The 23,990-nt window shown below is 36.5% G+C and overlaps 1 protein-coding gene across 2 annotated transcripts; it reads right to left on the reverse strand.

The window, feature by feature from the left end:
* Window positions 1–29: 29 nt before the first annotated feature.
* On the reverse strand, window positions 30–23,694 carry Cyce (cyclin E). 2 transcript variants are annotated; one of them, XM_012690398.4, is made up of 9 exons: window positions 23,415–23,694; window positions 22,587–22,640; window positions 22,432–22,498; window positions 22,075–22,358; window positions 21,659–21,860; window positions 6,879–6,990; window positions 6,194–6,625; window positions 5,188–5,393; window positions 30–4,460 (listed from the first exon to the last, which is right to left on the reverse strand). In XM_012690398.4, exons 2-9 carry the CDS (start codon window positions 22,598–22,600, stop codon window positions 4,275–4,277), a joined length of 1,503 nt encoding a protein of 500 aa, XP_012545852.1. In that variant the 5' UTR covers window positions 22,601–22,640; window positions 23,415–23,694; the 3' UTR covers window positions 30–4,274.
* Window positions 23,695–23,990: the final 296 nt, after the last annotated feature.

The raw sequence follows: 23,990 nt of genomic DNA on the forward strand, positions 1-23,990 counted from the left end.
CTGTTATTCACAGAAACGAACAACGAAAATTCACATTTTCAAAACCATTTATTTAATACTATATCGCCGTGAAATCCAAAGTGTACATACATAAATGTGATCAATGCATAATTGCACTATAGATCCTAGTACTAACAACTATGGTTAATTCCACTTATGAGATCACATGCACATCAATCCGGAATACAATTGAAAAAAAAAAAATTATTAATATTTTTTTACTTCCTTTTTTTATATTACTTTCAATAAATTGATATAAAAATAACTTAAATCTAAAAAGCGATGTTCGTATCACTAATGATATATTTATATATTATTCAGATAAAACGTAACAAATCTAAGTCTTATTTATAAGGCGACAAGACACCTTAGTGGATAAGCGTAATCGTTCAACTTAACACTACAATGAAATTTACTTAGTTTTATACAATACCCGGTTCTACGACGCTGCTATAAGGTACACTTTATATTAACAATGGAAGAGAAAACTCCACTACAAACGTCAAAATAAACGTCATTTGTAATGATACAGAAGATTTAAAATCATAAAATATTTAAAATGAACGCAATCAACCGACTACCGAATTATTCGTACTGATAATCCTCGCTTCTAAAAGAAAAATAAATATTTGTACAAACATCCATTTAATTTGGATTCATAAAAAATTAAATTGTTATCGTATATGTTGAACCATACAGTTACCACATGTTAAGGACGATGTTTAATGTATATTTACAGCTTAAACAGGTAAGTATAAATGAAAAACTATTATCGGCACTGCGCGATAGTCGCGGTTCGCTAAAAAAAGGGAGCACAGACTGTAGTGCTAGTGCCAAGGCCAGCGCTTGAGTCCGTTTTGTGGGATTCACATTTGAACGACAGTAACGCCTGTTATTTTTTTTTATTTTTTTCTTTAAAGTAAAATACGAGTAGTACAATATTGTTTTGTGGTTACTATTTTAAGGAAACCTACATAAATGACAAGCTTTGAGATAAGTGCATTAATGTCATTGACGCCCGTTTCATACAGCCGAGATGCAGTAGCAATTTTTTTTGTTTTTTTTTTTAATTGATCTAATTTTTTTGCTGACGTGTCGACAAGCCCACGTTTGTAAACATAGATAAACTATTAACACAAAAACCTGGTGTTGGTATGCCGCAACCTATATGCCAGTTTCTCGCCTTGGCCGACATGTATTGCAGCCTTTAACACATTTTATTTGAAACTTCAATCTCTACTACATTACTCAATGAACACAACGAGACAAGAGTTTTTTGTTTTGTTACTATACTTTTTGTTCTTAGATACTTGACATCATAAACAAATCATATCAGTAAGGAAAAAATACTCACACGTATTAGTTCAATTAGTAAGTTAGGAAGCTGACACACGACACTGTTAGAAGTATTAATAAAATTCGTTAGTCGTTCGTTCTCTGTGAAGATTGAGTAAGGCCAGAAAAATTTCATGCAAATAAGATGAATTCTTCAGAATCGCTCCTGGCGGAGTAGCCATGGTCATGTTTCTGACATGCTGCTATTGACTTTTGTGTTATTTCTCCATATCAATCTATTCACGGGTGTGTATATTCAGTCAATATTTCGTAGCCGATTATGACACGGATATAAAACTTTGATTTGCGTATTTGTTGACTAACAGAACGTCAGGTATGTCAAGCATATCTAAGTTTTACATCGTCGTATTTACACTCGGTCCAACAAATGCATTTCTGCATGTACAATCTACTGCTTGCCGGTTGATATCGTATACCTTAGTATTTCCCATATTAGTACACTATAAAAAAAACTCTTGTCCCTTTATGTTACAGATATAATTAAATTTTTATTATTCAGTATCCGGTCATCTCAGTTTTTTTAGTATTTTTTTAGTTGCCATCGAAAATTTGTAACAAAGTGTAGAAAGCAAATCACTTTGTGTTCAATCTAAGTTGTAATTTCTCAACCGTATTCGGTAATTTTCGTCGAAATTTAGCTAACGTGTTTTTCTATTACTTAACTACAACTTTAACAATTTTTTTATCCTTTCGCATTGTTTACTAATTTTTTTATCAGTCTCACGAACAAATGTTCATTTATCATTGCCATTAGAAATAAGTTAGAATTTTATTATTTATATTTACATTAAATTTATATAAAATAAAATAATTAAACAAAAAAAGTTATACAACAGTTCTTATTAGTGCTAGTAGCCAATAATGGCCATTTTTATTTACTTCTCTCAAAGAAATTGATTAGAGTATAAATTTGATTGAAAAAAATCTGGATGTGGTAACTATAGACTTTATAATGATTATGATGATGGATCTTAAACTATTTATAGTAGTGTTAAAATGTTGATTCAAAATGATTCTGTTCTGAATGCATTCTATATTTACAATAAATGAAAAACTACACAAACCTCTTACATCTGATGTATTAAAACTAAAAATTAAATACATATTAACAACAACGGTGGAAAATGTAATTCTTAATGATTATTAGGAATTATTTATAGCAAAATTTGCTCTAAAAAAGTTATATTTATAAGTAGTATGTACATCTGTGAGAATTTAAACACATTAGCTGTATTTATTGTTATTATAGTTATTTTATTGTTTGTTGTAACTTTGACTTTCGGTGGCAGATAAGGGATACATATGATATAAAAGTATAGTTGTTTAACATTTTACACAGCGAATGTGTTAATCTAAAATCATTTTAATAATAATAGGCTTGCTAAAAACAGATCCTATAGTCTCGCAGTGAATGCACAATGAACATACGTTTGGAATGTTTAACAACGTAACATGGCACTCCTGCCAAAATTTTTATTTTACATTAGGAACATAAATCTGTCCAGTTTAGTTTTAGTGACAAGAAAAAAAAGTGATTTTTCGGGAAAAAGTAATTCGAGGTTATAATCTTACTTAAAAATTCTTCTAGTATAACTTAAATGCGTCACAAGTTAGCAAAAAGTCGCTGTGCTGAACAAAAATTACTTTTACTAAAAAAGTACTTTTATTTACGCCATCAAAATAACTGAATTATGATATTTGAGAAAAACTATGTCAAATGTGCCTATAAGTTCTTAAGTATGTAACTTTATTAGTAACACATTGCATTGTCACATGTATTTAATGAAACTGGCTGTTTTTGACTGGTAATAAAATAAGTATATACCAAATATACTTGGGTAAATAAATATTAGTCGAGCATGTGAATGAGTCAAGTTTGCTTGATAAATTTAATTGATACAAGTTTGTATCTCATTATCTTGAATTGTGTTTTACTTTTAATAGTTGGATTTGTATTTTCAAGTCCTAAAAACCCAATTATAATTTAGCTATTTTGGTTTTTTAGTACCTGCAAAATGAAAACAAAATATAAGCAAGTAACCGTGGACGTCTAAATCGACCGTGTACTGGTATGAGGAAATCCCATAACAGTCGATATCCTTGTCGAAAACCTATTAGTAAAGGACCACACTTCATACATTAAGTTAGTCATTTAATGTGTCAGACAAAAGGTTCACGTCACAACGTTAGAATATATTAGTGTAACACTTCGACAGGATATCTCTGTTTATGTTATATTTAGAGACATCATAACAGACCACGGAAGACAATGAACACATTTCAGAAATGTTTCCTTTGCTCAGGCAACAGTAACTCTTTGTGCTAACTCTGAAAGCTATTGAAACAATTAAGCTAATGGTTTATTATTTTAAAATGTATTTTGAGACAAAAAAGAAAAAGTTGGACAATATGATGATTGTTCAATTTACATATTATAATTATACGAAACTGAAGCATCACAAGGACATCCGTTTTCATAAATCCAGTTGGAAAAGTCAATAATGCTACTGTAAACTGAAAAGTTATTTATAGTTTTACTATTACCTTCAGTTCTTTATTTTTATGTTCTAAGAGAATTATAATATTATAAGGTTCCACAAAGAATATCTTTGTTAAGGCAGATATCATTGCAAGATTTGTCAATAGACATCTGTCTGATCTTGCCATGAAGTGTCAAGACAATTCTGAACTTGTCAGTTGTTCATTGATAAAATGCATGTATTGGTAGGTGCCAATACAATGCTTATAGTTCAATTGTAGTTTCTTTAGACTACATTCAGCGCATGTTTATTGTTAAAATAATAATTGTATAATAGGATACTCATGTTCTTTAAACTAGAAGACATTCTTCTGACAATCAATAAGAACTCGGAATATCTAAAGACTTAACTACACAGAGCAGTGTACATACAGATGTATCAGTCAGCATGTATCCTTAGTTCGTGTTCATGCCTGTTCGACGGAGTCTTTGTAGTGGGAGTCTTGGGGCTTTTGTGGTCGGAGTGCGGAGGGGTCGGCGGGTATATGTGGTCCGTGTCTACCGATGTTGATGGGCAGACGTCATGTTGTGATGAATGCTCTAATATGGCTTGGTAAACTTTATCCTGTATAAAATAGAAATAAAAATCTTGTCTTATTTGCAATATTTGTTTTAGACGTTGATTAGATAATTGATGTGAGATACAATATATTATTTCCTAAGTATGGTATTAGGAAAACTATACAATTGTGTCTCAGGCTTCATGGCGCAAGATATGTGGCCGGATTAATCTTGTGAATGCGGGCTCCGGTAACCACTTAAAATGGGGGGAGGACAGAATTAGAGCGAGATTTATAAGGAAAGGAATTTTCGAAGGAGAAGTAAATAAAGCCAGGTGAGAGGTAGAATTACGGTACTCCTTCAATAAATTTTTTGTATCCTCAATGTGCTCAAATCTCTGTCTCAATGTTTATTAAGATATAGCACCGTCCATGCTAGTTTGCTTATTCCTTTCCCTGCAAGGTTACCTGGAAGAGATCGCTTTCAGCGATAAGGCCGCCAATTTATGTCACCGTCTATTATTTGTTTTATATGCTTACTCTGTACATGTGGTGTCAAATAAAGAGTAATATTACAATGTGTATTAAACACTGCCTCGCCTGGGAAGACGGCAGGACACACTCCGGCGAGGTTGGCAACAATCGGCCAGAGCGTTAGGGACTATTGGGAGAGAAACCGGCGAACTATACAGGCATTGTCGAGCAAGACTGCTTTTTGCATTTGGGCCACCACCGACTTTTGTTGAGACATATATTATTATAATTATTATGTCATTTGTAAGTAGTACTCACAAACATGTCGAGCGTGACGTTGTGCTGCTGGATGCGGTGGCTCTCGTCGGGGTTGATGTCGGGACAGATGTGTCGCAGCGCGGCGGCGGGCTGCACGAACTCCCCGTCGGCGGCGCGCACCTGCCCGCCCGCGCCCGCCTCGCGCAGCGACCGCGCGAACGGCTCCAGCCACGTGTAGCACTCCGACAGGGACTCCCACTTGTAACCTGGAAACATTTCCTACTTATAAACCCACTAAGACTTTTTGGCGGGAACGCGAGGAGTGAAGTTGTGTGATTTGTTTTATTTTGTCTATTTAGTGTTTCTTCAGGTTTAAAGATGTAATAACGGTAGTTTATTAACAGTTTAATATCTGTGAAAATGCCCAAACGTGGGAAAATAAAAAAAACTCCTGGACGTAACTTCTCGGGATCCTCCAAAAAGTCCACTGAAAAAATTTCAGTAAATGACCCCATTTTACTGAGATTATATGTCATCTCATTTAATTTCATCCCAGTTGATTAATGTCTCAAATTAATCATCTTCATTTCACTCCATAATATCATTTTTCATAAAAATAAGAATATAAATTAAAATAAGACATGACCTACAGGTCTTAGTTACCAGGTCATAAAATCCCTTATTAAAAAAAAACCACTAATAACAGCTACACTAGTAGTAGGACCTCTTGTGAATCCGCTCGGGTAGGTACCACCACCCTGCCTATTTTTGCCGTGAAGCAGTAATGAGTTTCGGTTTGAAGGGTGGGGCAGCCGTTGTAACTATGCTGAGACCTTAGAATTTATATCTCAAGATGGGTGGCGCAGTTACGTTGTGGATCTTTATGGACTCTAGTAACCACTTAACCAGGTGGGCTGTGAGCACGTCAACCCACCTAAGCAAAAAAATATTCACGACTACATATAACAATTGCAGCCCATCAGTAGCTTGATAAATTAGTAAATTAAACCTTTACTGAGCAAAGCCTCGAGGCTTTCATTGATGAAATGTTAATAATTCTACTAACCTGAGACCCTCATCGCCAGCTCCCTGTTGTACGTATGCGCTATAGCCGCCGCCGCGACAGCACTGTACGAGAACAAATTAACGTCCACATGTAAAACAGCCAAGTCCACTAATTGTCCACATATCACAAACTCTAATGACGAGTACTGAGGGAACACGAATGTGTACCCTCTTAAAGCGTTCGCGGCCACATCACTCTCGCCTAGCAGCCTTCTCTTGGCAGATTTCCCTTCGCTGGCTAGCTGCATGTACACGTTCAGCCAGCTGTTGATGGTTATTGGTGTGATGCTCCACGAGAGAATCTTGAGAATTAGAAGTTCTTCCAGAAGTATTTCCTCGGTCGTGCAGGCTCCGTCGGTGACGTAAGCAAACTCTGCTATTTTCGGCGGATATACCTCTTCCACTTTAGCCGCTATGAATAAACACGTTATACCTGGAAATTATTGAAACATACGTTTTGTAATTTGATTCTGATGTAGGCCAATGATTACTTTTTATTACACACGATGGGTGAACGAATTAATGTATAGGATGGTGATTTTTATACATGATGTTGAAGTTAGTGCTTAATAACAATGTGGTCGATGAATTATCGATGGTTATAAGCAATTCAAAATTTTTATATAAATCGTTAATCCAATCCCAAATCCTGTAACAAAATAAAACTCATAATTATATAAACTTGCCTATAAGTTGCAGTCTCCCTTTCTGTACGTCTTCTGTATTCGATAAGTATCTGTCTACGTAGTCCACTGTCAGATGAAACGTTTCTCTGTGTAATTTGTATACCTCGCAGACCTACCGAAGAGAAATGACCTTATGAATAATCAAATCATTTCCAAATTGATCGCAGGAGCACGGAAAACGGAGGCCATTCTTATTAATCTAATCTTTCCGATAAGTTGTTATTCCTCGGAAGTAAATAAATTCCTCGGAATAATTAAATATGAATAAATAATTAAATATCAAGAAAGTGAATTATTTACAGGACAGATAAAAAATGTAAGAGTTAGGTATGGAAAACAATACTCTTCATATTTTTAATCTAGGTAAGAAAGTCATACTCTCAGTCAGACAATACTAGGCGTGTTGAAATGTCGGACTTTTCTCTTTAGGCTAAATTTTTTATCACTTACGAGGGCTGCACTAAGAGTATCGGGAATGGAATATTTCCACTGTTCCTGTCATATTAAAATCTTTTTAATTGAAAACTCCTTGGTTTTAAAAATCGAATACCATTTATTTATTTAAAAAAAGATTCTCGGTCTTGTCACGAGGTTTTGTCAAACTTGTTTAGTCGTTGAGAAAATGGAATTGACTCGAGAAAATTCAGGAGCGATGATTTATTATGACTTTCGAAGTGGTTTAACACAAAAACAGTGTGTTGACCGGATGATTTCTGCATTTGGTGATGAAGCCCCATCCAAAACCACAATTTATCGCTGGTTTGCTGAGTTTCAACGTGGACGTGTCAAGCTCAGTGATGATCCCCGTCAAGGTCGTCTAAAAACTGCAGTCACCCAAGAAAACGTTGATGCTGTGCGTAAGCTGATTGAGGAAGATCGACATGTGACATACCGCGAAATTCAGGCAACTTTAGACATTGGCATGAGTCAAATACAAATAATCTTGCATGAACAATTAGGTGTAAAAAAGTTGTTTTCCCGATGGATACCGCATTCGCTCTGTGAAGAAAGAGCAAAAAGGGGCTCGCGTTACTTGGTGCGTCAGAACTCTCGAAAGATTCCATGCAGGATCCTCAAATGCTGTATACAACATTGTATCAGGTGACGAATCCTGGATATACGCGTACGAACCCGAAACAAAAAACCAGTCACGAGTTTGGGTGTTCGAAAATGAGTTAAAGCCAACAAAAATTGTTCGTTCACGGAGTGTTGCAAAAAAAAATAGTGGCCACGTTTGTCTCCAAAACCGGCCATGTTACGACTATTCCTCTTGAGGGACAAAGAACGGTTAATGCAGAATGGTATGCTAGCATTTGTTTGCCACAGGTCGTTTCTGAACTCCGTAAAGAGAACTGCAACCGCCGCATCATCCTCCATCACGACAATGCGAGTTCTCACACCGCGCACAGAACAAAAGAGTTTTTAGAGCAAAACATAGAATTATTAGACCATCCGCCGTACAGCCCCGACCTAAGCTCTAATGATTTCTATACTTTCCCTAAAATAAAGAATAAATTGCGTGGACAGAGATTTTCATCACCTGAAGAAGCTGTGGACGCCTACAAACTGCCATTTTGGAGACCCCAACTTCCGAATGGAATGGTTGCTTCAATGATTGGTTCCATCGTATGGAAAAATGTGTCAAATTTCGCAGAGAATACTTCGAAAAGCAATAAATACATTTTTAAATAGTAATGTTGTGTCACTTCGTTAATTCCCGAAATTTTCAGTGCCGCCTAGGTACAGAGCGGAAGTTCATTGAAAACATAATATTTTTTATATAATAAAGGTTGAAAGGAGGTTTACAGGAAGGTCCACGGGTTAAACTATTGTCGGCATTGAGGAACAAAGCCTCCCTTCCTAAAACGTGCAAAAATACAAAGCTGTGACGATCTATTCATACTAGTAGTATATACTAAGAAATAATCAGATTATTCACCTATAAAGAAAGAAAATTCGTACGGAACCTGATTTTTGCGTTTCTAACTTAAGGTTTATTACTCGTAACTAAAATAATTTAAGAAAGACACCTATAAAATTGTCGTAAATGTGAAGATTGATTTATTTGACTTATAATAATTTATGTATAATTTCATGTAACTTTCTTACGGAATAATGAGTTTCACTCAGGAAGATATTCCGAAAATATCGATCAATTTGGTACATCATTGTTTTAACTTGTTTTCCTACAAAAAAGGTTCATAGCAATATCCTTGTCAAGAGCGTGTCGCACAACACAACTTAAAAATTCCATAGTCATAAGAAAAGTTAATAATTAACTTACAAATAATATACAAAAAAAACATTCGCCGAACTTAAGAAATTAGCACTTACCTGAAAAAAATATGTTTTTCCTTCTTTTGAGTCATATAATACTAATTTTGTTTCCTACTTTTTTTCGAAGCGGGATACCTCAGAAATAATGATGAAAAATTTGAAATATAAATTATTTAGAAACTTCAATTGGATTTGTTTAGAATTATCTAAGTCAACATTTTTCTCTCGCTTTTCTCTTCCCATTATAAGTAAGAAGTGCCAGGATTTTACAGAAATTTTTTTGGCCTTTAAATTTCCACATTCTTTTACGATTAATAGCAACGTGCCCAAATCTCATAGTAAAATGTTGTGAAAAAGTTACGATCTAATAAAGAGTTTCAATTTTGGCCTTTTAACTATGGAACCCTAAAAAGTTCGCCCACGCAACTTTAATAGGATTACTTAATGTGTTGTAGACGCATAGGACGAAGAGTTTTCGGACGAAGGACGATAAACAATTATCGTTGTCCCCATTCTTTACACCTAAGATGAGATCACACTATGAGTACGTTGCAACTAACAGATCTAGTATTGATGTCTAAAAGGCAATTTTATATTATAACATTTATCAGTGATACTACTTTTGCGGTAGAAAGTGCGGATTATGTGAAAAACGTCCTGATACAAGCGAAAGGCTCATCACTCGTCACGTAACACTGCTATTTAGCGAGTAAACTCTTGATATCCCTTTGCTTGAACTACATAAAATTAGAAAAAGGTTTTTGGGTCAAAGATGTTGTAATAATATTAATTAATTTAAACATATTTGTTTTTATTGATGTTAAATCTTAACGCTTAAACTTACTACAGAGGTCAGGGAATTTTAATGATAATTATATTCTTGGATTATTAATCAGAAGACACGAGTACCTGACCCCTCGCCGCAGCCGCACAGGGGGCGCGCGTTTATGTTGGTTTCTAATTAAGTGACCATCTAAGGTTTTTTTTTCGGGAGAGGTAAGCAGAGCGATCATGGTGTGACCTGTGGTGCGACTGCTTCAAAAGCCCGCCACTGACGAAATTGGCAAAAACGACTCTAGGACCCTTAGACACGAAAATGATATACCGCCAACTGCGCGCCTATGATTTTTTTCCTACCTATGCTGATAGCCTTGAGAGGCTATTTTAGCTTCACACTAACGTGTGTAGGTGAGCTCACGGGGCTCAAACCGGAGTGTTGCTAACACCGACTCTAGAGCAGTGCTTCGCAGAATCTACCACCGGATCGGAAACGCAACCCACTGAGAAGATCCGGCCAGAAACTCAGTGGGCTGTGTCTACGGGTTAATTCGCTCGCCGAGCCCTTCGTCGCAAGCGACTGGTTCGACGAGGATGGTGACCGGTGCTTGTGGTGCCTAAAGCACCGTTAATGGATCGGGAGGATCCATAATGACGAACTTTGGGCGACGTCGACTGTTTACCATTCGGTCCGTAGGATCGGGAATGTTTTTTTTGTTGCTTTGTTGGGTGTACGAGCTTACGGCTCGCCTGGCTCGAGTGGTTACCAGAGCCCATAAACGTCTACAACTGAAATGCCGCCATCCACCTTGAATTATGACCGAGCACGTGAAGAATCGTCGTCAAACAATATATAACAGGTTTTTTTTTAAACTTTTCTCTTCATTTCTTTAGGCAAGTTGTCAATGGCGATTATGCTTATTTTAAACGAATTAACCCTCTGATGTAATTACAAATATATATATTCTCACATCAGAGATAAAATTAAAAGATCTATACTCATAGCATATATGAAGGGTCTTTAAGAAACGTAACGATTTTACTGCGATAATTGTTTTTATTATCAATACGTTATTATGGGCGTAGGTTTATCAACGTTTTTAGGCCAAGTTCGTTATTGTGACCCTTTGTTCAGATTCAAGTTTATAATAAAATTATGTAAAAAACGCGAGAAAAGATAAACGTTTGACTTTCAATATTGGACTTGATCCCAGTCTGGAATTTGCTCCCAAAACTAAAGTGTGAGTACTATTTTACTTCACTAAGCCGATTTAAATACAAACATATTTGTGATCTAATTGTTGCCGAGTGGTGTCGACATAGTGCTTTTATCGTAGTGATGCGACTAAAGTTTCAATTGTCAGACAGATATTTTTACTAAGTAAACTTAAAAGTAAAAAATAAATTTTAAAATTAGGTGTTCAACAGTTATTTCCACCGTGATTATAACGTGTATTAAAAAATCTAACGTTTCACTTTTAATATTTATTACTGTAGTAGGTGTATACTACTGACTAGACTATTACTGTAGTAGGTGTATACTAGACTGTAGTAGGTCTATTAGGGTATATTGCGAGCGTGCAAGGGTAGGTAACCAATACAGGGAGCTAGAAGGAAGCAGATTTGTGATCCGGTTTAAAGCCTAATGGCTGTTGTACCTCTGTTTTCAAACGGTTACCGCTCAAAAGACTTAAATATCATATCCCAAAATGGTTGGACTTATTAAAAATAACGAGTATTTACGTACGCTCTTTAATAATTAAATTTATTTTCCATTTAATAAGGATCCGTTTGCATGTTTTACATCTATGTATTAAATTACTATAGGTCATAATTGATTATTAAGCAAGGCATTTTTATGCCAATTCTCGTGAACGAGTGAGTTTTTGCAACGCATGCGTTATAAATTTAATTCATAATATTATTATAATCTTAATGGAAAACTATCTAGTACCGAAATGCTATTTTACGGTCTTATTATGAGGAATGGACACATCAAAAATAATTAATATGGAATAATACAATACAGAATAGAACTTAAGCCTATTGGCCACGTTTAAAATCTGTAAAAGCAGAGGCGAATTTTTTATTCGCGTATCGTAAAATAAAAATAGATCTAATGACAACGAAGTTCATACGATAGCGTGGATTTATAAAAAGATTTCTCAGATCGAATTATAAGTTAGACGATTATGTTTCAACGGTTCCTCATTGTGAGGTATTTTTAGGGTTCGATGTTAAAATGCAATAATTTTTTTTATTTATTGTTTAGATGGGTGGACGATCTCACAGCCCACCTGGTGTTAAGTGGTTACTGGAGCCCATAGACATCCAGATCGTAAATGCGCCACCCACCTTGAGATATAAAGTTCAAAGTTCTCAAGTATAGTTACAACGGCTGCCCTACCCTTCAAACCGAAACGCATTACTGCTTCACGGCAGAAATAGACAGGGTGGTGGTACCCACCCGCGCGGACTCACAAGAGGTCCTACCACCAGTAATTACGCAAATTATAATTTTGCAGGTTTATTTTTATTACAGATGTTATTCCTTCACCGTGGAAATCAATTGTGAACATTTGTTGAGTACGTATTTCATTAGAAAAATTGGTACTCGCCTGAGATTCGAACACCGGTGCATCGCTCAACACGAATGCACCGGACGTGTTATCCGTTAGGCCACGACTTCAAATAATTTTTCAAAAATATTTTGTTTGGTGGTAGTATCTCATGTGAGTCCGCATGGATAGGTACCACTAACCTGCCCATTTCTGCTGTGAAGCAGTAATGCGTTTCGGTTTGAAGGGTGGGGTAGCCGTTGTAATTGAGTTGAGACCTTAGAACTCATATTCCAAGGTAGGTGGCGGCATTTACGTTGTAGATGCAAATAGGCTCCGGTAACTACTTAATACCAGATGGGTTGTGAGCTCGTCCACCCACCCAACTACGCATTAAAAAAAAATCCAAATTTCCTAATATCTAGAACTCATAGTCGATTCTTTTTATTGATTTTGAAGGTAGACGTTAGGTTAGACGAGCAAGCCGTTCCCCTGATACTTCACTTATACATACAACTTCAGCAATACTATGAGGGACATTACAGCGATTTTAAGCGCACAAGTACATACATACTTGACTACGGAATCCTTCTGCTGTAAGTTTTCTGACACGCATTTGCCGGGTTTTTTTTGTCCCGATCTATGCGCCATTAGCAATGTCAAAATATGTTAACAGACTGTCAAACGAAGTGCTTCATGAACGTTTCATTTTATATAAATGCATAAAAATAAGAATTTCAAATTCGATTTTACGCTTTGTTCTCAGATTTTCGTAAGGTTTTGGTTCGGGAGTGCGAATTTAAACTCGCACGATCCTCAGTAGGAAAAGTAGTCGAGAATTTGTGTTCGTATTACGATTACGGTTTGAAGTCGTCGTGGCCTAAAGGATAAGACGTCTGGTGCATTCGTGTTGAGCGATGCACCGGTGTTCGAATCCCAGGCGAGTACAAATTTTACTAATGAAATACGTACTCAATAAATGTTCACGATTGACTTCCACGGTGAAGGAATAACATCGTGTAATAAAAATCAAACCCGCAAAATTATAAGTTGCGTAATTACCTCTTGTGAGTCCGCACGGGTAGGTACCACCACCCTGCCTATTTCTACCGTGAAGCAGTAATGCGTTTCGGTTTGAAGGGTGGGGCAGCCGTTGTAACTATACTTGAGACCTTAGAACTTAAATCTCAAGGTGGGTGGCGTATTTAAGTTAGGATAGGAGCTGGTCCACCCATCTAAGCAATAAATAAATAAAAGGTGGCGACTATTAGAATTGACACTTTCAGAAAAGGTTTCGGCAATGATCTGTGCCTATCTCCGTCGAAAGCGCGCAATGTAATATCAAGTACCGAAATTTTCAGACGTGACCAAAAGAGTTTCATTCTTACGAATGCTAGTTATTACATGTGACGAGTAAAAACAATCATGATCTGTATTTTTATCTTGTTTTCTTGGAACTTAATTCGTTCGAACATTGTACAATCGATTAAATTGATACGTTCCTGATATCGCATTATCAACAGGTGGCGTCTATTCATTTCAACAACAAAGTGTATTTAGAATTTTATAATATAGTTTAGGGGCAACGTTGTGGCAGGAAATAACTAGTGGTTTTTTTAAAAACCCCAAGCCCCCTTAAATTTTTAATCAGATTTTTCAAACCCTTACCAAGTTTCATAGTTTCAGTTTTTCGTTGTTGTAATTTCTTAATTTACTTACTCACTTTTAAATCCTTTAAGAAGTTACCGTTTATCGACATTAAATATTCAAACGTATTAATTAACATTCACCCCTCAAAAGAGGCAAACGAAACACGGTGGTAATTTTGTGCTTTTAACAACGCTATTATATATCTTTAGGATCAATCAGTATTACTTCTAAACCCTAATATGGATCTGGTCACCGGTCTACTGCGGTCTTCTCTAATTTTATCTAAATCATTTTAAATTGAAACTTATAATTTGTACATTATAGTCGCTATTCTAGTGCAATTTATAACTCCGATCTAATGGCTCAGATGGGAAACAGCTTTAAGCCGTTGTAACTATACTTGAGACCTTATATCTCAAGGTGGGTGGCGCATTTACGTCGTAAATATCTATGGGCTCCAGTAACCACTTAAAACCAGGTGGGCTGTGAGCTCGTCCACTCATCTAGCAATAAAAAAAAAAAAAGATTGTTGTCTGTGGACTCCATGTTACGTTATAGAAGCTTAATAAGCACTTCAGCGTTTTAGCGTCACACAATTATCTATTCAAATTTAGAACATAAGTCGAGACTCCGCCCTACTGTGTCGAGGTGAGCAACCATATTGTGGTGTATACGGGCTAAAATTGCTTGGCAACTACATGAATATTATAAATCATTTCACCCCGTTCACAAGTGTCAAACGTCATTAGAAAATAAGCTAGCAAAAGCATTCGCGCATACGATAACGTTTGGTGGGTACACGCGATAACGTATTAGTGCTGTGGCGAAGTGGACTATTGTAGGTGGTACTACATTATTATATTATTATATAATAATTCTATTGTTTTACTATAGATGACGAGCTCACCGATCATCGGCTGAGTATGAGTTTACTGGAACTCATAAAAAGCACCGCATGAATAGCTGTGTCCAATATGAAACAGGTTGTTATTGTAAGTCATATTTGTTATTCGACGACAAAAAAAATATTGAATAGATTTGGATGAAATTTCGTTAAAAGATAATTAATAGCGTGGATTAAAGTTAACTTAGAAGACTTTTTACCCTGCTAAATGACATGAGCCGGACAACGCGGAGGATTTACAAATCGACTGGTAGGTCACGGAGCAGACAACGACATAGGCGACTCTTTATTCCGAGATTAAATATTATATAACGCGGACGAAGCTGCGGGGCACGTGTATATTCTAACCGGAACGCGACAGTAGAGGGTGAGCCTACTGTTGCAGGTGCTCCACCCACAAGGTGTACAAATTGTTTTAAAACTTTGTGGTTATTAAATTTAATTGAAGTCGTCGTGGCCTAAAGGATACGACGCCCGGTGCATTCGTGTCGAGCGATGCAACGATGTTCGAATCTTGAGCGGGTACCAATTTTTCTAATGAAATACGTACTCAACAATTGTTCACGATTGACTTCCACGGTGAAGGAATAACATCGTGTAATAAAAATCAAACCCGCAAAATTATAATTTGCGTAATTACTGGTGGTAGGACCTCTTGTGATTCCGCACGGGTAAGTAACACCACCCTGCCTATTTCTACCGTGAAGCAGTAATGCGTTCCGGTTTGCAGGGTTGGGCAGCATACTGAGACCTTAGAACTCATAACTTAAGATGGGTGGCCGCATTTACGTTGTAGATATCTATGGGCTGCGATTACCACTTAACACCAGGTGAACTGTAAGCTCGTCCACCCTTCAGGGCTATAAAAAAACTATTATTTAGGATTCATACGATTTTTTATTTTAATGAGTTCCCGATACTTCGCTGTTGTTGTTGTAAGCGGCTTCCTAACTTTTTTTTGCCTACCTGCCCTGCTAGTAGCCTCAAGGGACTATTATGGCTACATCCGGACTGGGCGAGCTCACGGGTCTCAACCTGGAAGAATTTATTGACACTTTCCGAAGTAAGAGCAATTTTTAGCTCTGAATCTACCACCGGATCGGATCGCTAAACAGAGAAAATTCAGCGAGAAACTCAGTGGGTTGGCTCACAACTGCAAAAGTACTTAGAACTTAGGAGTAACTTAGAAAACACCCACTGGTAAAGGAATTGATACATTTAAGCGATAATTTTGAAAATGAATAAGGTTGCAAAATCTGATATAGCTTCTTAGGCGGCAAGCAAAGTTAGGTAACAGATACATATATTTCTTAAAACAAGAAGTTTTTCCTGTTGAATATTTTAATTAACAGTTATCTGGCTTTATTAGTGGTTTTATTTTGGCTTTCAAGCTAAAACTGAGTCATGTTTTTGTGAGAAAAAATAAATTAAAGTGTTTAGACCTCTTAACGACACTATATTCTATAATCATGAATGGTTATTACAGCAAGTCTGAACACTGAGCCTATGGAGACTGACTAATGTTTAGACCCCATCTTAATAAGCTTGGAATTACTTTAATATTATTTATTCCTAGTTATTTTGGAGTAATGGGAGTGTTCTTCTTCTCGCTTTGGTTTCCTCAATAATGAGGGTCGCAACCACTTCCCCGCAACAAGAGTTTATTCTGGATCATTCTACACAATTTGCTCCTAGCTGCCGTCGAGTGTAGAGCATCGTGAACTGTGGTGTCGAGAGTAGTGCGGATCTGGTTGGTGCAACCTGTCGGGTCTCTACCTCGTGGTCATCTTCCGTTCACTTTGGACGCGTTAAACGACATGTAATCATTTGGAATTCCTAACAAAGCGCATGTTTAATCGATAAAAACAGCCAATGAAGGTAGGTAGCTGTGATTGAATTTCATGTTTTTAAGCAGCTAATATATTAATGTGTAAAATAACGAAGATTGCAGTACATAAGGTTTCACGTAACGCAATCTTAATTTACATCTGTAGTGTGTCCGTTTTGGTTAATGTAATTGACAATCATTTGAGGAAAGGTGCGATCTTGTTTAATGACATACATACATGTCTACATTTACAAAAAGCCTTACAGAACCGGACACGTCCCGAGTGAAACATTGTACGGTTAAAACAATAGAAGGCAGCTTCAGAAAGAAAACTTTGGACCGATAGAGCAAGTAGTTAGTGAATATGATTAGTTCGATGCATGAAAGTAGGACGCACCTATTGTACTGTGTGATTGTTAAACGTAACACATGCGTTATTGATTTTAGCACAATCGCAAATTATCAATGTATTCTAAAAAAAATAATTAGAAAAGCAAAATTTTTGCGCGAACAACTGCATTAATTTGACGTCACGTATAATAGGTAATATTATATCTATATTACGTATTGAAGAGCTATACGAGATATCAAATTGTCTTTCGATTTTTTTTCTACCTAAGCTGATGGTCTTGAGAGACGTTCTCAGCATAACCTTAACTAGTAGGTGAGCTCACGGGGCTCAAACCTGACGTCGTTGCTAACAACTAACTCTAGCAAGAGCAGTGCTTGGCAGAATCTACCACCGGATCGGAAACGCGACCCACTGAGAAGATCCGGCGAGAATTTCACTGGGCTTTGACTTTCGAATTCAAGCAAACATGTTTTAAATATTGAGGGGTGAGAGGTTATTTGATCTAACCGAAATTTTTGCAACTTTACAGGATTCATTGAAAGTATAAAACATGGAAAAAAATATCATAACGAAAGAACTTCTTCAGTCATTCCAAAGGAGTAAACTTAATTGCAGTTCAAGTAAAAAGATCGAACTGTTGATGCTAATACCAAAGAAAATGCACCTTTAATTACAAAGATAAATGTCGCGTATTTAGCGAAATGTTGCTTAAACCAAATAACCTTTCACCCCTCGATATATGTGTAGTTGAAAAAGTGCAAAATATTGATATAAATTTTAATGAAATGGTTTAAATGAAACCTTCCTAAACTCTTCGAAGACATTCTGCGTTTTAAGTACCCCGTTACCTGAACCGCGGTCTAACATTAAGTATTATGAATTTGTTGAAAGGCATCTCATGGAGTTCCTGAGCACATAGCAAAATCATTTCGAAAGGCACTGTAGTGAGCGCAGTGGTACCGGGTAGACGTGGTGGTGGTACAAGGTGGATTCTGCAGCGGTGGCGTGAGTTATGGTTGTAAACGAAACGAAGGGGTCATCTCAAACGACCAGAGCACTCTCAGTACCATTGGGCGTGCAGAACAACAAATTACCTCCGTACTAAAGATAAAGCTTTCAAATGTCCCGTAAATTCAGACCAGATCGCGGCATACTCAAGCTTGTGTCAAGTGGTTTTCGCAATCCACCACATATTTTAAACTTCGCCCCACCAACGTTTGGGCATAGGGTCAAAATTACGTGGTAACGGTTCTCCTACCCTTCCACTTAGAACGCTTGATGGCTTCGCGGTCAGAAAAGACAGGGTTGCTGTATCCACCCGTGCTGCCTCACAAAAACAGACGCTTGTATTCGGACGACTTTAAGAACTTTAGATTCTTGTGAAAGTTAAAGACGATTACCGTAGGAAGTCTTCACGATCTTTCTTTTTTATTGCATGCTCAATTATTTACGGATTTAATGCGTAATACATTATACTCGTTTGTCAAACAACCAAAGGTAGTACAGAGATAGTAATAGTAGGTGCATTAGCGAGACTGTTGCATTTATTATTGTTATACAATCAATACGCAAATACGCTACACAATACACACACGAAACACACACACTTCTATATATTATTAATACGCGAAGCAAAAACTTTGTACCTCTTTTTACGAAAATTGCGCGGATGGAAGAGTATGAAATTTCCAACACTTATAGTGAATATAGAGGAGTGCAGAATGGTAATATTTTTTATTATAATCATGCATTAATAATACATTAAATCAATAAAAAAAACATTACACACACTACCATATATACACACATTTAAATAAACTCTTAGTTTATTGTCAAACTTTTGTTATTGCTTAAAGTCTGTGGTCAAATTGAGAATAGGTTAATATAGTTTATCTTTAAAATTACTTTTCCATAGTGTTTGCGAAATGTGTGATAATAGAAGAATGATAGTAGTCTTTGACAATAGAATCATAATAGTGTACAAACTTATAATTTCAATGAATTATAGTCGAATTTCCACTACTCCGGGACCACTTGTATATATAAATGGACATTATTTTAAAATAATAAATGTACTTAATTTTTTTATACACTTCTTATCACACAATGCTTTGAGATGAATGTGCTATTTTTTCTCAGAACAATTGCCGAACCGAACCCTTAACAAACAGTACTCAGTAGCGATCCTGATGCCGAGACGGAGCGTATTCAATTGAAGAACACTCTGTACGATGTAAGAAGAAAAAACAAAACCAGAACTGAATACGTGAGGAAGATGATAGAGTACGTTATTGACAGAATGTCCCGCTCATGACTGAAGCGAAGATATTAAAAGTACGGGTTAAATGGGTAGAATTTAAATAAGGATCAATTATCAATGTACTTAAGTTACAGCCCTGAAGTATCGGAAGATGTATTTATTATAGTCGATGGCCACAGCGCAAACATTCCACATTGTGGTAAGTAGTTGGCGTCGTCCATTGAGGCTTATTGCTATTATAGCCTTGATGGGTTGGCGAGATCACGACCCATCTGATTTTAAACGGTAATCGCAGCCCATAGACATCTACAACGTAAATGCCGCCACCCACCTCGAGACATGAGTTGTAAGGTCTCAGTTTTAACAGTACAACGACTGCCCTACCGTTCAAACTGAAACGCATTACTGCTTTACGGCAAAAATTGGTAGGGGACTCACAAGACGACCTAACACCAGTAATCACGCAAATTATACAAGGCCAGGGCCGCATCCAGACCGCTTGAGCAAACTAAAATATAATATCCATACGATCAAACGCCCGAGTTTGGTTAGATGTACCTCGGGTGAAATGGCTCAGATTAGCTGGGTAATCCCATTTCCTACCAACTGATAGACAAATAACTACTTGTCCTAGAACTACGCGGTTATACCGCACTTTGTTACTTATTAGACCATGGACGCATCATACCTAACAAACTTGCCTAGATGGTTGGACGAGCTCACAGCCTACCTGGTGTTAAGTGGTTACTGGAACCCATAGACATCTACGACGTAAATGCGCCACCCACCTTGAGATATAAGTTCTAAGGTCTCAAGTATAGTTACTACGGTTGCCCTATCCTTCAAACCGAAACGTATTATTGCTTCACGGCAGAAACAGCAGAAACAGACAGGGTGGCGGCACCCACCCGCGCGGACTCACAAGAGGTCCTACCACCAGTAATTACGCAAATTATAATTTATACACGATGTTATTCCTTCACCGTGGAAGTCAATCGTGAACATTTGTTGAGTACGTATTTCATTACAAAAATTGGTACCCGCTTGAGATTCGAACACCGGTGCATCGCTCAACACGAATGCACCGGACGTCTTATCCGTTAGGCCACGACGACTTCGACTTCGGGGTTCCGATTCTGATTTCAGTTTTTTTATTTCCTCTTTATTTCCAAATGATACCACCGCTTTCCTGATCAAAAGTTCTTAAAAGAATGACGTGCATTTCGAACGATTAATGCGGAAGTTTCAACAAGAGACGTGTACTACGCGTCCTTCCTTTCAAAATATATTATATTATTAGTATATAATCACATAGCTGTCAATCGTATATACTATTAAATAAGGCGATTTAGAATAGTTAGTTAATTTTTAAACAAAATCACTAAGAGTTAATAATTAGAGCAATGGCGTGAGCCAGGAGAGGGCAAGTTTCTATTTTTGGAACGAGATTTTTTTCTTTCTGATTCAATGTTGTCGGCTATCGCAATGGTGCAGGGCGACTTATTCTAGACAATTCGAAATGTCAACTACAAACATTCTATTTATGACGTCACATTTACGCCTATAGTCGTAGCATAAAACCTAAAAATGTGTGAGGTTATAAACTTGTAATTTGCACTTAAATATATAAAAAAAAAACAACTGAAACATGGTTAACTGAACCATATTGAAATCGCATTGGCTTAAAGTTCAATGAACACAGCAAAAAACGGGTCATTGACCTTATATTACATCACTTTCCATATATACCAATTGTAAATAAAAAACTGTAACATTATGACTTACCTTTTTATGTCAAAAACCACTATGGGGCAGCATGAAACATTTTACAATAAATAAAATAAAGAAGAGGTTCTAATTTCAATTTTTTTTTTGAATACCTATTTCCTAAAAAACACTGCAGTAGCTTGCCTGTCAACATTATGAGTGCAAGACAACTTTTTTTTAATGCACGAGTTTCATCTAGACATATGTAGTTATGTAAGGTTAAAATTGGAAGATTTTATTTTCTGTATTATCACTCCTATTTTTATATAATATTCATTGCCAAATTACATTTCTACTTAACAAATGGATATCTGACAGCCAGACTTGGTAAATCCTGATCCATAAATTATCCATTAATATTCGTAAACAAAGCCCCTCACCCTTTATATCATATTATGTTGACTTACCTCATTTAGCCAGTCCAGTAAAATAGCTCTCATCCGGGGCTGAAGATTAGGATGATTGTCAAACATGTTAGGGTTCTTCTTCTTGCTGGACCTGGCATCACACTCGCACATGCTGTTCCAGACATCAGCAGGATCAGCCCAAGACAATCCAGGCAAGGGACATTTGCGTTTTGGAGGTGTAGGGCATGGAGGCTTACTAGCACTGAAACAGTTCAACTAAGTAAAAGTTTTGTTTAGTTACAATGCAAATTCAGAAACTGACAGATGATGTGTATTTGGCAAATCCCACAGTGATAAACTTTTTTCTTTTGTTTATAGGCAAATAATATAAGAGCTTAGTCATCACAAGATAATGTTTGGGGCCTTGATATTATTAAGATAGTTCAAAAATAATTCAGATCAGAAAAACTACTCACTTAGCCCTTTTATTAGAGTGTGGGGTGGACTCGCCTCTGGCCACATTTTCTAAGGGGCTCAGTACGCTGTTGGGCAGATCAGAAACACTAGGTGGGCTCAGAAAGCTGTCAGGGTTGTAATCAATGTCTGTATAAACACTCCTTGGTTGATCACTGTTCCCATATTGAGAGCCTTCATCATCGCTTGAGCATGATGATGATTCTACCACAACATGAAGCGCTGGTTGATCACATAATTGTTCATCAAGGGTTGAGGCTATCTTCTGTGGAGGCTGGTTTTCTAACTAAAAGAGTAAACATGTAAATATAAGTATAGGTTCAACTGAAAAGCATTTATTGTGTTGAAAATGTACACACCTCATCATCAGAAGAGCTTCTTTTACGTTTTAAGGTCATGCGCTTTTCACTGGCTTCAGAGGGAGACCTGTAAAATAGGGTCAACAACAGTCAATATGCACTCAAACTTTAAGCTAGCTATTTCTATGTGATTAAAGAATGGAGTAAGTACATACCCAGATTCAGCCATATTGGAAGAGACAGTTGGGATGTAGTACTATTTTTTCAGCCTGAAATAAAACAAAGTTTCAATATCCAGATCGACATCTTACATTCGAAGGTCCAAATTAGAATTATACTGTCTAAAATTACCGCATGTCATGTTCAAGTTGCAAATAGGGTTATGTCACTTGACAACCGTATTGAGGCCATAATTAGCAAATTATCGTACTTAATAAATTATCTTATTTATCAGGGATCCTTCAGGATACTTCCAAAGATGCAAATAAAGGCATATTAATGCATATTGTATGAGAAATGAGTGTGTGTTTCTGCAGCGTGCCCCCTGCTGGTTGGCGGGAGAATTTTTTTTAGAGGACAATATCTCGTGGATTTAACATTATTATGTGTGTATTTTTATGTTATATAGTCAGCAGAAAGGCTAATGTATCATTTCATATTAAAGAAAAGTAAAAATAAATCGATCAGCTGCTCCAAAAAATGCCACGAAACCGTCATATTCGCGCGCGAAATCATTCCGTCAGCGCCATTAGACACGTCGCAAGCTTGGGTTTCTCGCCCAATCCACATAAGGAAATTGATAAAAATAGCTTAAACGTGACACTGTATTATCTTGTTATTAAAATTCGTCTAAAATACTACTTTAAAAACCGAATTTGAGGCAATTTAGGGAGCCTAATAGTTGACAATCTAATTGGCTTGGCTTATCGCCCACAGTAGTTTATAACCTAATTTGTAAAGAAAGTCTAAAAATTACAATAGATACCGTATCTTAATTCGATTCCTTATATACTTGGGTTGCTAAAAAATAACTCAGTACATACCTGATCATTCACAAATTGATTTAATTTACACAAAACTAAATTTCTTCATGCACCAGATATGGAATGTCAATTTATGACACTATTAGTTTAGTTTATTCCGAAACATTCACGTCCGTGGTCGTAAGTTAGCCAAATGTAGGTAAAAAGGTTACAGATCAGATGATTTTCTGCTTACACATAGCACTTTTCAGGTTTTCACGGCTCGATAACGCCCGGCTTCCGCGCGAAAATGTCGCGGTAAAACTTAGGAGCCCAACGGGGTTAACATTGGCTAGCTTCATGATTGTTTCTTCTGAAAATGTACGTCACTGAAATAACACGTTTCGTTGCACGCATAACATTTTTGTGTATTTCCGTTCCAAGACTAATTCGAAATAAAGAAAAGGTTTGATTCATTTTTAGTTCACATATTTTCTACGGTCTTAATTGGTTTGAAAATTATTGAAAACTCATTCATTTCGCGAACACTTTTAATATTTAAAAATATTAATTTTTAGATTTTTTAAATAGACAAAAGGAAAGACTAAATAGATTTTTTTAAAAGCTTGTTTGCACTGCAGAACCTTTTTTCAATTT

The sequence above is a fragment of the Bombyx mori genome, chromosome 5, assembly GCF_030269925.1.
Source record: "Bombyx mori chromosome 5, ASM3026992v2".
Taxonomy (NCBI): Eukaryota; Metazoa; Arthropoda; class Insecta; order Lepidoptera; family Bombycidae; genus Bombyx; species Bombyx mori.